The sequence below is a fragment of the Amaranthus tricolor genome, chromosome 2 (assembly GCF_026212465.1).
Source record: "Amaranthus tricolor cultivar Red isolate AtriRed21 chromosome 2, ASM2621246v1, whole genome shotgun sequence".
Taxonomy (NCBI): domain Eukaryota; kingdom Viridiplantae; phylum Streptophyta; class Magnoliopsida; order Caryophyllales; family Amaranthaceae; genus Amaranthus; species Amaranthus tricolor.
In genome coordinates, this window is record NC_080048.1 from 12603441 (window position 1) to 12617362 (window position 13922).

General features: G+C 31.2%; 1 protein-coding gene and 1 long non-coding RNA gene across 4 annotated transcripts; one reads left to right on the forward strand and one right to left on the reverse strand.

The window, feature by feature from the left end:
* Positions 1-429: 429 nt before the first annotated feature.
* LOC130806325 (uncharacterized) lies at positions 430-1415 on the forward strand. The gene is made up of 3 exons (XR_009040301.1): positions 430-774; positions 974-1091; positions 1198-1415. It is a non-coding gene; the product is annotated as an uncharacterized LOC130806325 (long non-coding RNA).
* Positions 1416-3027: 1612 nt separating this feature from the next.
* On the reverse strand, positions 3028-13646 carry LOC130806648 (uncharacterized). 3 transcript variants are annotated; one of them, XM_057671807.1, is made up of 6 exons: positions 13353-13646; positions 11313-11465; positions 6315-8998; positions 5904-6021; positions 3587-3669; positions 3028-3490 (listed from the first exon to the last, which is right to left on the reverse strand). In XM_057671807.1, exon 3 carries the CDS (start codon positions 8963-8965, stop codon positions 6332-6334), a length of 2634 nt encoding a protein of 877 aa, XP_057527790.1. In that variant the 5' UTR covers positions 8966-8998; positions 11313-11465; positions 13353-13646; the 3' UTR covers positions 3028-3490; positions 3587-3669; positions 5904-6021; positions 6315-6331. The 3 variants fall into 3 exon arrangements, with proteins under 3 accessions (XP_057527790.1, XP_057527789.1, XP_057527791.1); XM_057671806.1 differs by having other exon boundaries at positions 3028-3495; XM_057671808.1 differs by lacking the exons at positions 11313-11465; positions 13353-13646 and having other exon boundaries at positions 3028-3495; positions 6315-8509; positions 8599-8887.
* Positions 13647-13922: the final 276 nt, after the last annotated feature.

Here is a 13922-nt window from a genome sequence, read left to right on the forward strand (position 1 = left end):
AAAAAGGCTCTAAACTAAAATTAAATATGGAAATAACATAGTGGATGAATTTGATTTCCAAATTAATAGTACATTAAATGATTTTAAAATTAATATTAATACCAAAATAAACTATAAGTCTATGACATAAGAATAAAGTATTAAAACCTTGTTTTAATTGCAAAGTTGGGAAAACTATGACAAAACTCATAAAATGGAGCGTTATCTCGCGCAACCAATATGCTAACTTTCTTTCATGTATGGCAAAAAAGATATACTAGAATTATACCATGTTGTGTAGGAATTTTCTTTTTTTACAAATATTAGTGTCAATTATTAATCTATACATTAATATTTTTTATTACAGAGTAGATTTGAAGGAAGGAGGGCTGACTTGGAAAGGGGTATTTATTCTTCAACTGAAACAAAACTCAATTCTCACTGCTAACTGTTAATATTTATTTGGGAAATTATCAATGGTGCCCTTGTACTATTGAAAAATTACAATGGTATCCAACTGCATTTCAGTGGTACCCCCAATTATATGGTAATTACAACCGTGACCTTAATGATGAATTTTCCGTTAAATGTCCGTTAAATTTGGAATTTAACCTAACCATGGTTAGTTTCTTCTTCTTCTTCCCTTTTCTCTTTCATGGCTGCTCTTCTTCCATGGCTTAATATTGCTCCATAGTTGATAGTTGATTGCTTCCCTCCTTCCTTTGGTGATTGGTGAACGCGTTTCAACTTCTCATTCTCTCTCTTCCCCTTTAGCTTAATCCCCTCTTCTAATCCGTAACTCCATTTGATTTTTTCTGTATAATAATCTCTGTTTCAACTTTCAAGTAAAAATTTGGTGAACAATTCAAAAATCTGTTCTTCCTTTCTTCACTGATTCAAGAATGAATTTTGATACATGATTGAACTTCTACATTTCTACAGCTTCTTGGGTTTGCTATAAATTCTACATTTGGTAAATCTTTGTTTGTTCTAGTGATTCAAGATGAGAAATAATTTGTGGGTATTCAATGGAATGATGATGAAATTGCCCATTTTGTTGTTACTGTTTTTTCATCTACAACTTCTTCCTTGTTGTTCCATGAATTCTGAAGGTAATATTGATTGATTTGCTTCTTTAAAGCTTGATTCTTTTTGGGTAATTATGGGAATAAATTGTTAGATTAATGGGTAATTAATTAAGATGAACAATTTTGACAGGAATAGCTTTGTTGGAATTTTAAAAAATGGTGGAAGAAGATCCTTTTAATGCCCTTTCTGATTGGAATTCTGATAAAAATCATTGTTTTTGGTTTGGAGTTTATTGCTCTGATGGAAATGTTGTTATTCTGTAAGTTCTTCATTTTGATCTCTTTTCATTTTTCTGTTTATTTGCTCATGACTTTTATGCTGATTAAAATCTCAACTCACTTGCCGAATATTTTCTCAAGATTCAATTCTCAATCTTTCTTTCACTGTTCACCAAAATCATTAATGGGCAGAAGATAGCCCCATAAAAAACCAGGAACAGCTATAACATTTGGTACAAATTAATAAATTCAATCAAAATTTCAAAGATATCATCCACACAATGAATCTCAGTTTCACACTTGCTCCTGATGGAGTTGATGAAACAAGAGCAAATGTTGATGATGATAGAACTCTTCTACATAGCTTATCAGTAGGGATTAGTCACACTAATGGCAGTATCTTCACACCTTTTCAACCAAATTTCGAGTTTCCTGATGATGGAACGGTATGCCAAAGGAGCACATACTAACCATGGAAGAAGAGCAGCCATGAAAGAGAAAAGGGAAGAAGAAGAAGAAACTAACCATGGTTAGGTTAAATTCCAAATTTAACGGACATTTAACGGAAAATTCATCATTAAGGTCACGGTTGTAATTACCATATAATTGGGGGGTACCACTGAAATGCAGTTGGGTACCATTGTAATTTTTCAATAGTACAAGGGCACCATTGATAATTTCCCTATTTATTTTATCTTCATGATTAGGCTACAAGATTAAAAATACATTAAGTTTAATACTATTTGAGATTTAAATCAACCTTATTTATTTTTCTATTAGAGATTAATAATTTGTTAATTTTTAATTAGTTTTTAAAATGAATTATAACTTCTCTCGTTGTCATTTAATTTTGTAAACAACTGATTAATTCAAGATTCTCTTTTCCTTGCGACATAATGTATCCTAAGACTAAAAAATCTAAACTAAATATGTATATCATATTTTTGATCTCATGGTCATACGACTAATCATGATCACAAGGAAATGAAGGGACGAGAAGGAAAAAGAAAGGGTGAATAATAGAAAAATTATTTCTCGTATGTTAAGAAAGAATGAAAAAATAGATGAAAAAATATATACTTTTCCTTTCAAATATTTATACATTTAGAGAAATTTGATTATTAACAAATTAGAAGATTTATTCTCTTAATCCCTTCCTTCCAAGTACATATCCTTTGAAATTGATATCCAAACAAAAATTATGTCTCTAAATATATTCCTTTCCATCCTCTCTAAATCCTCCAATCTAAATAAAAACTCAAGCTCATATACAAAGGGCACAATCCATTGAATGATTATTTAAAAAGGAAAAGAGAGGTGATTCTACATCAAAGTTAATCATTAAAGGTCAACCAAACATGTCAAATATTGACCTATCCTAAATTTGACACAAAAATCAACCAAAAATTAATGGGTTATAACTCGAAAATTTTGACGAGTAATTCGAAAATGACTCCACCCAAAAAAAGAAAATAAAAGGTTAAATCGACCGAAATCTAAACCCGATCGCTTCGACCCATTTTAAAGTTACACGACATCATTTCCAATTACACGTCATTCACAATTCCACGACATCATTTTTAGTTACACGTCATTACATTTAGTCGTCATTATATTCAGTTCCTTGTCATTTATTTTGGTCAGAACCCACTATATTTCTAAATATATTTTGAGTTAACATTTCTCTCTCCCTCTCTCTATATATATATATATATATATATATATATATATATGTGGAGAATGATATATATAACCTTTAGGACTGTATATAAGAAAGAATCTAGTAAAATATTTAATGTAATTCAATAAAATATTTGCCATGAAAATATAAGATACTCTATTATACATTAAAGATCCTTGACCCATTAGATGATTCACAACACACTCAATCGATATTTTAACAGGTCTAATTACAAGTTCGAAGAATTGTGATCTCATGTTCAACAAATTTGCAAAGAGAGGCCACCAAATATTTTAAGTGTCTTTTGACATAAACTTGATCTGTCCATGAGTGAGTCAAAGATCTTTAAGTTTTTTACCATATCTTGAAAATCCATCAAACTGTATGATTCTTTTTTCCCTTTGAATTTAGATTTTGTAAACCCAAAAATCAAAATTGTGTTTTCGTAAATACGTGTCTTCGGATGATTTCTTCAAATTGGGGTCGCATTAAAATTCAGCTACTCATGTTTGCTGCTGAAAAACTAACCTATATTAAAATAAAGCCCAAATTAGGCTAATTTGTTGCAAACATATTCTGATAAAATGAAAAATGAACTTAACTCCTAACATTTACTAACCTTGTTTATTATTGCAAGTTGTAGGCATTCCCTGCATTTTCTTAACGAGCAACAAAGACAGCTTCATCGTTGTGGAGGTTAACCTGTATACATCCAAACCAAATTCTGAGCAGTAATCAGGAGGAGACTATAATGCTTGAAGAAAAGGATCCGTTTACCAGAGATAACTTTAGTTTCTGAACTATATTGTTATTGTCATTTCTAACTTTCATTTATTTGGTTGTAAAAGCAAGTGTAACTCCTTTACTTCACAAATTACAAATCACAATCAATCAACTTTGCAACAGGAAGATTAGTTGATAACAAAGGGGTTGTTTGGCAAATAGATTTTTCACCGGCTTTTCATTGTTCAAACAGGCAAAAAAGTGTTTGATAATTTTACCCAGCTTTTCTCTGATAAACAACTAATAATTTTTACCAAACATCCATAATGGCGGGCTTAAAAATAGTTTCAATCAACAACTATTTACCAAACAAACCCGAAGAGACACAGACCAAGAAAATATTATAATAAAACATTAAAAAAACAATACTTTTAAAACTGTCAGAACTGGACACGAAACAAGAACTTTGTTTTCATAAGGTTGTAAAACAAGAAAAAGCTCCCAGTATCGATCATTTTCTTTTCGTTGTCTTCCTTTCAATTCTTTCCTTCAATGTCAACTTATGAAATGCTGTTCAAAAACACCATTAAATAAACACTTTTAAAAATCTTGAAAAATGACAAATGTCATATTTTAAAGAAGTCTGACAAATAGTCTAATTTTATTGGTTGAAATTTGATTAGATGACAATTAAATAGGTAAAGTTATTAAAAATATTATATTATATCAAATTTATATATCTAAATAAAAAATATACAGAGTTTACCTATTTCAAAATAAGACATAAAAAATTATTTATTATCTGGAGAAAGATATAAATTATTGTATCAATCGTAATTTAAAGTCTTATATGTGTAGTTAAAAACAAAACAATAATCAGTATCAAGATTGTCAAGATCGAGATTCTACGTAAGATCGAATTCAACTAATGGGATCGGATCGTAGGATCGAACGATCCTACAAATTCGCAAAATTAACAAGTTGCATTATGTCCATGTTTATTGTTTGATCATTTTCAATATAAAAAAGCATTAAGAACTTATACATTTTCTTAAAATTTTGCTTTAATTTTAAAATACATACATATCTTAGTTTTTAATGCCTTTTTTTCTTTATTCTTGATGAAATGATAAAATATATATAAGATATACACTACACATAATATATTTAGAGCACATACACATCAGGATATAATAATAAACCATAGTAAGCAAAAAAAAACATTGATAGTAGAAAAAAAAAAACTTAAATTAGTAGTTTTGAACGATCCTACCAACGATCCAACCCGATCCTAACAATCCTACAAATGATCCTAGCCGAACCTAGTCGATTCTAACGATCCCACCAACGATCCAACTTGATTCCGATTCCACTAACGATCCTAATCATTGAGTCCAATCTGGGTCGTAGAATCATACGATTCTACATTCCAAATCACGATTTTAACAACAATGATCAATATCTAAAAAATTAATTTAGAAATTAAAAATTTGATTTTGACTATTTACATGTTATTAATTGGACTTCATTAAAATAATTAGGCTTTACTTATTGTTTTTCCAAATAATATAAATACTAAATGAAATCAATGAAGATAATAATTTTTGTGAAGTTGGAATGAAAACAATATTGTATAAAGTTGGAAAATAATATCTTTTAACATTCTTTATTTGTCTAGTAATAATGTTTAATATGTGTGTATTTCTAAGATTAATATCCGCATTTCAGCCAATGCTTATACGTTTGATTTCATGTTGCTTTTTTAGAGGCATAAGAAGCGAGAAGAGTTCAAAAGTACAGTAACAAAGACAAAATAAAATCATGTATGATTTTTAAATTATGTTACTAAAAATGTGATATATAAAAGAAAAGTTCATATCAACAAACCAAGTACATCATCCACAAAAAATAAACTCAACTATAAATACGTGTTTTAAGGGATACTTGAATCTTCAAGAGATCTGATATCTCCCAAAGAGCTGAGAAGGCATTTGAAAACACTAACAAAAACTTAGATGATTTTTCTCAGTCTAGTCTACAATCCCTGTATAAAATCCCTTTCTATTTCCCTAAACTTTTTCCTAATGTCTCCTTATTCAAGCTATGATCTACCTGAATTGTTATGCTTTTCTCACAGCATCCCTATCTAATAGAAGACACTAACCACAATTAAAGACAATGAATATGATTGATATTCAAGATCAGAAAAATACCTTAATCCGCTACAGCTTCTATAATAGATGATCATGAGACATTCCCAAGCCACAAGACCGGCAAGCATTGAAATTGCACTCTAAGTCATCCTTTGTTACATGAAGTAAGCAGTGCTTCCTGAAAGAGATGCAGATAATTACAAGATTATCCATGGGATGACTTCATCAAAAACAATCAAAAAGAACGGAACAAATGCATAATCAAAATTTTAAGAAAAATGATCGGTTCAGATCTGCAAAAGTCAAATTTTTAATAGTATACTTAAATCTAAAAATTGTGATCTTGTGATGTTCAGATTTTTTAAACACATTTAATCTTCTACTGAAAAACACCAGCATACAAGCTAACCCAATAAATGAGGAAAAACAAGCAAAAACATTCATAAGATGGCAGACACAAGAAGTACATACCAGGGTCTTGAATGTGGCTATTGATCTTGAAGTTGCGTGCAAAGATTCTTATAAGGCATAAAGCCATTTTGCCAATGTAAAAATTGTTTCTTCAACAATTTATAGGCACTTGATTCCTCATCCGTGAACTTTTCAATATTACTGTCAAAATCAAATTTTAGCTCCATTGGACAAAGGCCAGCAAAGAAATCACCATCTTCAGCAGACTTAGCAACAATTGTATTGTATCTCTCCTCTAGTACAGAGCCCTTCTGTTCTTTAACTTCATCCACGAATGAAGTTGGCTTATACATGAACAGTGGTCTTGTTACGGCAGAATCAACCCAGGTCTCATCGCAGTCTTTGTTAAGTGAGACTCTATATACTTTGTTCTGTTTGTTGTTGACATCAAGAGTACGCATTTCCTTGGTTAAATGTACAACATATTCACATTGACGAGTAAATTTATCTTCAGTTGAGAATTCATTTACTTCGTCCACAAAGGAATAACCACGTCTTGAGATCTCATTCATAACCATTAATGCAGGGAGAGGAAGAACAGGACCCACAAAATCCTCATCATCTTGTACCTTGCTTGACCGTTTATTACTACACTGAGAAGGTTTTCTTAAAAAGAAGGGAGGTAACTGGCTTTCATCAGGAATGGCAAGGAATTCCGGGGATACATTTTTGCAATTCATTGCAAGAACTTCACAAGGCTCTGGAAAAGCTGCTTTCAAAACATTCATAGGTAATGCAGTCCACAATAATCTGCTGACGATCTCATATAAGCTAGTAGGCATGTTGACATCCTTGAAAACATCAACAACATCAAGGTGCCACATTGGTGGATCACAAAATGGCTTCAATTTTTCACTCATGAATTTCTCAAAACGCTCATTACAAAATTCTTTCAAACCTCCACTAGTCGAACTGCAAAATTTTTTGAACAATGATTTAGCAGTTTTATCACTGAAATGACTATAGAGATTCTCAAGCTTAATGTAATAAAACTTCCTTCGATATTTATATTTCTCATCACCCATGGAGCATAACAGAGAATCTCTAAGAGGAATCATTTCTCCATGTGTTGTCAAAATACTGGCCATTTTCGAAGAGGCACAATACTGCTGCAATTCAAGCTTCCCAGTGGACATCAATCGAACAAGTGTAAAACCCCCATACTCTCCAATTTTGGGCAATAAAGAAGAGAGGTTCTTTGAAAGAATGAAAAGGCCAAGAATTAATTGTCGTTTATGTTGCCATTTGATCCATTCAGGGAGATCATCCTTTGAAAACTCCTGCTTTATAAGGCATTTACCACAGAAGCAATCATGAGCAGTTACCAAGAAAGGTGATGGAAGCTCCCATGCATAAAAGGAATTAGATAAATTACAAATTTCATCAGAGGACTTTTTAGTAGCAGCAAAGGGACGCCCATAACAGAAAAAACTGAACTCGTTGTTCCATAATGATCCTAGGATAATAGCGGATGCCTCAGCACTTACATCATGTGGCATTGACCTCATCTCAGACAGAGGCAACACATTCATGTAACGTGGCTCAAGCAAATGGTGAGCCCATTTCAGCAATGGTGACAGTGGTTTGCGAATATCACATAAGAATAACCATTGCTCAGAAGCCACTACATATAAAAAATCATCACTTCCAACCTTCGAAAATAAAACAAATTCATCCTTATCGTTCAAGTCATTCACTCCAAGTCTCAATATACACCTCTGCTGACATTTACCAAATCTTAAATCAACCATATAAATTGCCTTATTGTTTGCTACAACCAAAATTCGAGGGTGCCAGCTGAATTCACAGCTAAACCACCCACTACTGGTTGACTCACTCAGCTCATCCCATGCAACACTAATTCTTTTCCCTCTAAATCTTGTCTTCAAACAAGAGTCCATATCAAATAAAAACAATGCTCCACTTTCTAACAGTACCACACACTCCCCGTGCATATGTGGGTTCCAACAAGCATAAGCCACCATACAAGTTGTGAATTTCTTACTGCCCAATAAAACCAAAGCAGGCTTCTCAGAGTCTAAAGAATGCCCACTAATTTGAACACTGAACCAATTTACAGCATACATATTACAAGCCAATAAAAAACCAACACAAGCAGAATCACCCACTTCGGGTATAGAGCAATTACTAGAAGGACATGCTGTAAGTTGAACAATCTGATGATCAAACTTAATCTGGGAAGTCAAAACAGAACCATCAGTACTAATCAACTTCGAATCTTTCACTGATAGCACAAGAAATCCAACACAGTCCAGATTAGCACCTGTTGGAAAGAAAAGAAGAGCCTGGTTGTTGGGGCAGTAGAGGGGCTCAAGACGATTGCGTAGGGGGACATTAGAGCTTCTAAGATTGTCTTCAGAGTTAAAAGAAGACGAAATGGAAGAGGCAATGGTAGGAAGGACAGAGGAGTCATGGGAAGTGGAGGTTTGGAGGAATCTATGTAAGGAGAGGTGAGGAGGAGGAGGGAGGAAAGGAGGAGAGAGATCAGAAGATGAGAATATTAAGGATGAAGACTCTGGAATGGGGTTGAAAAACAGTGGGCCCAAAGATGAAGAATTTTGGATAAGGAGGGGAGGGGAATGAACCGATGAAATTGGAAATAATGACTTCCATTCTTCAGAGGATTGCATTCTTTCTGCTTTGTTAATTGCAATTTATCAGCACTGGTACATTCAAGACAGTAAAGCATTAGTATACATCAGCAATGTGTAGCCATATTGTTACTAAAGTGTTTATGTGTTGCATACTTATAATTTCTTTTGGCATTTATATTTTGTTATTTTAAAAGATTACAGTATACTCCCTCCATTGCACCCTATGTATCCCATTTAGTTTGGCACACATGCCAATGCACTTATTAAGCCTTATTATCTCTAATTTAACATAATTAAAAATTATAAAATGTTGATATTAATAATCTTTGCATTGATATGAATCAAACAAGATCCCACTTGGTTATGTTTTAAGTTATACTTTTAGATAAAGAGCAAAATACAAATTAAGAGTGATAGATGAATTATGTCAAAAAAAAGATGACATTTAGACAAAAACAAAGGTAGTACATCAATAACAACATCAATGAAAAGACATGGACTCACTCAATTTAGCTCAATATCGATTCAAACAGATCAAGTTGATTTTCAAGTATAAGGAATCACCTATTAAGGCTAAGAACCGTATCAAGTCAAGCAAAAAACAAGTTAATTTAACAGAATCATTCCAAAAAAGGTACAAAATAGACTTTATACCCTCCCTAGTCTGCAGTCGCCAGTCTACACCCCAATAGTCATCTATTGGTGCCTATTCTGTCTTCTAATACCCCTTCAAAGTTCAAATTCACTAATTTGCTTACTAATGCTAAATCCTTAAGCCCCATTCAATAGACAATATAACCCATAGTGCATACTCCTTTTGCCCGCTACAATGGTTCCTAAAAGCTATTACATTAAAAATTCAATTGTATCAATCACAATAGGATATGAGTAACCGACCCAAAATCCAAAATCCCAAAACCAAAATTGACGTCTTACCAAACACAAGAACCAAAACCAAAATTCAAATCTACTGTAAACAGAAACAAACATCAAGAAAGCACATTAGATCAGAAAACAATATCTAAGAAAACAAAAACATCAAGAAAACAAATAAAATCAAACAAAAACATCATAAAAACAAATAAAATATGAAAACAAAATCTAAGAATCAAAACATCAAGAAAACAAAATTTGCTGTAAACAAAACCATTCATTCAAATTTCACAGTAGATAGAAGCAAATAACAAATCTAAGAAAAAAAAAATCAAATCTAATAACAAACATCTATTAAACACAACAAAAAAAGAACAAATTTAATGAAACAAAAACATAAAAAAAACTAAACAATTTCGAATGCAGAAAATCAGATGAAGATGAACAATTTATGATTAGATTAAGATAAAATTCAACAAATGAAGAAAATGAAATCTAAGAAATCCAAAAAATGCAGAAAACCTAAAATAACGAAATGAACAAAAATCTAAGAAAAAAAACCTCAACCAACGAAATAAAAAAATCTAAGGAAAAAAAATCCAACATAACAAAATGAAGACATGAAAAAATGCAGGAAAACAAAACTCAAAATAAAGTGAAAGAAAAAAAAAAGTAATGGAGATTTACCTTTTACCTTCCACAGTGGAAAATCCAAAAAAAATAAGTAATATCCATGAATAAAAATTATATTCAACAACATTTTCTAGCTCTTCACCTTCTTCTTTAGCTTCTTGGTTCAGCAAAAGAATAATGGTCAATAATACTTCCCCTCCAAGTAAATCTATTAGATCTCCAATTTTTTTTTTCTTTTCTTTTTCTTCTAATATAACCCAATTTCATCTATAAAGTTCCCTAGATCTCAAGGTACTACTGTAGTTCAATTGCCCACTTTTAATCACTCATTAAATTTGACAATGCTTAACTTCCTCCCGATAAAGTAGATAGCTTTGAATTTATTATTAAACACTAATTCCATAATCCCAGAAAAACCCACAAACCAAATTAGAAGCTAATGCCACAATACTATGATGTTGCAAACTTCAAAACCTAAAGCCCCAAAAATCTAGAAAAGCGGGGTGGTTTGAGTAGTGTGGTTCTCCCCCAAAATAACTCTAATTCACTAGGTTTAGAGCCCAAATTTAAAAAAACCCAAAAAATCCAACTACCTTAAATTCTATAATCACCAAAACCCAAAAGAAATGCATCAATTCTGGATAATTGATTCTATTCCAACAAACAAGTGAACATCCAAAGAATTATGGATAAATAAAATGCATCAGCTATGATAAATACCAATGAATTTGATAGTAAAAATCAAAATATAATCAAACAATTATGATTTAGAACCATACTAACCTAACCTGAATAAAAATGTAATCACGGAATTTGGAATCAGAACAGAGATTGAATATAAATAGTGATATGGAGTCAAAGATATTCAATAAAGTACCTAAAACAGGTGACTGGAGGCAGAGAACAGTAGCCGGAGCAGACGTAAGGCGACCAGCAGGCGAGACGGCTGGAGCAACCATAAGGGAGCAGCAGTGACAAAAATGATGGATGAGGCGGAGAAGAGGCGCCTAGGGAAGAAACGGGGATGGATCTAGAAAAAAAAATGTGATGTCAAACTAATTAATCGCAAATAAACTGTAAATACATTCATTAATCGCGATTGAGCTATCAAACTAATAAATATAATAATATTTGAATAATACAACAATAATTCAACCTTTAAACTATCAAACTAATTGATCACAATTCAAATTTTAATTGACCATTATCTAATTATTCTATCATTTAATTTGAATTACGTCTATGATCTATATTCTATAATCATCAAAAGAACACAAAAGTCAAAAGCCCTAATTTTTTGAAAAAACAAAACCTAAAAAAATTAAGGGATATTTGATATGGTAAGCACCAACTATTGCAAAAGGCGAGTGGTAGCAATTCTTAAAACTTTTTCCACAAAATAGCACTCAACTCTTGGAAAGTTAACTATAGTAACATTATGGGGTAAAAACATTTAATTTCCGTTAAGTTTTGGTGAAAGACATAAATGTCCCTACTATAAAAATATACGTGCTTAATAATAACTACAATAGATTTGATTTAACTAGTTTATATTGCTTAACTTTGATTTTATGAAACAACTATTTTCTTTAATCAAACTTTAATATAATTAATTCTTATATCTTATTTACTTAAACAATAAATTCCCCTTTATCTAAAGCATCACCTTTTCTTAGTTCTTGATTCAAAGTTCTTCTGATCTTTCTTATACTTAACTTATAATCAATAATATTATATACATATTCGTAAACAACAAAAAAAAAGATACTTATGAACAATGTAGGCATAACCTTTATTTAATTTAGTCACTTAACATATAATTTGTAATCATTTCAACAACTTAACTTAATTCTAACCATATGACTAACTTCATACTTTACTTTATGATACTAAGTGATAATCAACTCATTGTTCAAACTAAATAAAACTAACTCAGATCTGAACAACACAAAAAATTTACTTCTAAACTAGCCACCCCAATCAACAAATGAAGGTCAATACATAACTCAACTAAACAAATCACCTCATAAGCTTAACTAAGAAAATCAATTCATAAAATCGTAACCAAAGAATGCTAACCGTCATAAGCATAATAAATTATAATCAAACAAGAAAGCACCTAACATATCAGATTACTTTGTTAACTTCAAATTCAAGCTTACATTACATATTCTAAGTCGACCTTTTTCGCACAATAAACCAACTCATAGTGTTTGATTCATACTTATTTATTTAAGCTTTAATCCCTATCCATATTAAATTTTACTCCCACTCTTTCCGCTTCTTAACCAATTACTAACTACAATTCACTTTCAATTTTTATTCATAATTCCAATTCTAGTCAATTCATTTGTCACTATCTCTTAGATTATACCCAATTCAACATTATTCATCAATAGACCGACATCAGCAAGGAGGAAATCTATATATCAATTTATAACCATTTCAAAGCAAACACTTAAGAGCTCAATTCGCATCTAGAATCAATTCAACATTGAATAATACTCTACGATTATCATGAACAACTATATTTGGTTCCCCATTTTTTTTTCTCTAACATTTCCAAATAAAACTTACACTAAAGTAATACTAACTAAAATCTCAACTCTCAATAACAATCATCCATTTCAAGAATGCCAACAATATCAAACTTCCAACAATTTTAATCTAGACATACAAATTATGCTCAATAAAGTTTATCTTGGTGGGTATACCTCAAAAATCAATTTATCCACTATAGATTCAATTCACCAATTGCTAATTTGAGTCATGTTCATCTTCAATTTCATCAATTAAAACCCTACAATTACTAGTTGACCTAATTTCAATAATTTCCACATGATTTAAATATACAAATAAAATTTCACTTATTAAAGATTTAAATCAAGAAATTGAATTTGATTGAGTGAGAGTATACCTCAAGCATAAAATCTTTTCAATTTCATGGCTAATTCATTCCTATCTTCACCTTCCCTTCATCCTTAAGAAAAAAAAAATTAACATTGAAACTGGCAGTGGGCAGCAATCAGCTGCGGTGGTTACTGCGGGTGGCGACCGGCTAACTAAGGCGGTACAAATGGCGGTGGTGGATAGACTTCGGCGGTTCAGATGGCGGTGATGCTCAGGGATAGAAGTGGGATAAGTGTTTACGTGAGTTCTTTCTATTGATGTTTTTAAGATGGAAGTATTTCCTCTTTAATCAAGAACACGAGTACTAAGTAGTATATATAGTATATACTCATACGTGTAGGTTATGGAATTTTAGTATTTCTTTTTTCTTTTATTTTTTTTTCTTTACTGTTTTTTCCTTTCTTTTCTTTTTTTTTTTTAAAAAAAAAGAAAGATTATTATCACTACTAATATTACTACAACTACCACTACTTTTTTTTTATTGCTATTTACGTAAACAATTTAAAATGTAACTTTTATCTTTTTTTTTACAAATTATTTATGGCCAATAAAAAAATTATTAAAATGAGATTTATTA

Bases quoted from the DNA above. Each gene is read 5' to 3' on its own strand.
- LOC130806648 (XM_057671807.1), bottom strand. From the start codon at position 8,965: ATGCAATCCTCTGAAGAATGGAAGTCATTATTTCCAATTTCATCGGTT.